Source organism: Sinocyclocheilus grahami, unplaced genomic scaffold, assembly GCF_001515645.1.
Source record: "Sinocyclocheilus grahami isolate Dianchi unplaced genomic scaffold, SAMN03320097.WGS_v1.1 scaffold3878.1, whole genome shotgun sequence".
Classification (NCBI taxonomy): domain Eukaryota; kingdom Metazoa; phylum Chordata; class Actinopteri; order Cypriniformes; family Cyprinidae; genus Sinocyclocheilus; species Sinocyclocheilus grahami.
Window position 1 is genome coordinate 15,315 of NW_015508919.1, and position 1,187 is coordinate 16,501.

The 1,187-nt window shown below is 39.9% G+C and overlaps 1 protein-coding gene across 1 annotated transcript in view; it reads right to left on the bottom strand.

Annotated features, from left to right (window-relative positions):
• LOC107576528 (collagen alpha-1(V) chain-like) overlaps positions 1–1,187 on the bottom strand; it is a gene marked incomplete at both ends in the record, with an annotated part of 17,573 nt that overhangs the window by 15,284 nt on the left and 1,102 nt on the right. Inside the window, one exon of the mRNA XM_016262695.1 lies at positions 901–1,063. Within this exon, the coding sequence (XP_016118181.1) occupies positions 901–1,063 (163 nt within the window). The remainder of the gene's footprint in view (positions 1–900; positions 1,064–1,187) is intronic.

The following is a 1,187-nucleotide window of genomic DNA, read 5'->3' on the forward strand; positions in this document are numbered from 1 at the left end:
TTGCATTATCTCGCAAAAGTATTACATACCCCCCAAAAAACTTTGCATTCTCTTGCAAAAATTTGCATTTTCTAGCAAAAGTACTACGTTCACTCAAGAAACTTGCTTTTACTCGCAAAATACTTGGATTCTCTCACAAAAGTGTTGCATTTCTTTCAAAAAAATTTGCAGATGAGACAAATATCCTTTTTCCTCCCACCACCTCATATTAAGTCAAACACAAAAGCAAACATGAAATTTCTCAGGAAAATGCAAATGTTTTGCGAGCAAACACAAAAGAACTGAAATATATATATTTTTATCCCATCTCATTTTTTACTATCACTGTGTCTCTTTAGGGGACACACTGAGTGCACAAATAACATGAGTACTATGATATATCTTTCTGAGCAATACAGTCTGACCAAATACAAGCACAACCACACTTCACATGTACTGTATAATTATTTTAAACATTTATGGTTGACCTGACCATTACACACACACAAGCACACGTGACAGTCTATAAACCCTTGTGCCACAGGGTAACCCTACATTCTTACATTAGCACTACATAACCACAACTAGCTGCTAAACAAACACGTACACGTTCCTCTCTCACATCTCACATCTCATCACAGAGAGATGCTGAAACATTCAGTGAAGACCACAGACACATGTCCACAAATCCCTGCTAAAGACCCACAACACCCTGACAGCAAGACCAAAGAAGCCCAGTGCAAATTAGATCTATCTTCTACTGTATCTCAATTCTTACTCTTAGACAGCAACGGCTCACATCAAACTGCTGAGCCATGAAAGAGCAATAAAGAAGCCTCTAAGGAGATGCTCTGAGAAGATGTGAAGAACAAATATTTTTGACAAATATTCTGTAGGAAAGACTCTGGAGCTGCTTCTTACCTCAAACACCTCCTCATCCAGGATACGCGTCCCGAAGACCACGATGCCTTTGGTGTCGATGATGGGGTGAGGGCTTCTGGATAGCGTCCGTGTCACCTTTTTCTTACAGTCCAAAACCAGAGTGATGCTCTGTTTGTGAACACTGATCGCCACACGGTGCCACCTGACACAAACACACACACACACATGAATGAGGGTCTATCCATTTATCCATTTATCCATCTATACATCTGTCTATACGTCTATCCATCCATTTATAGATCTGTCTATCCGTCCATCTATCTATC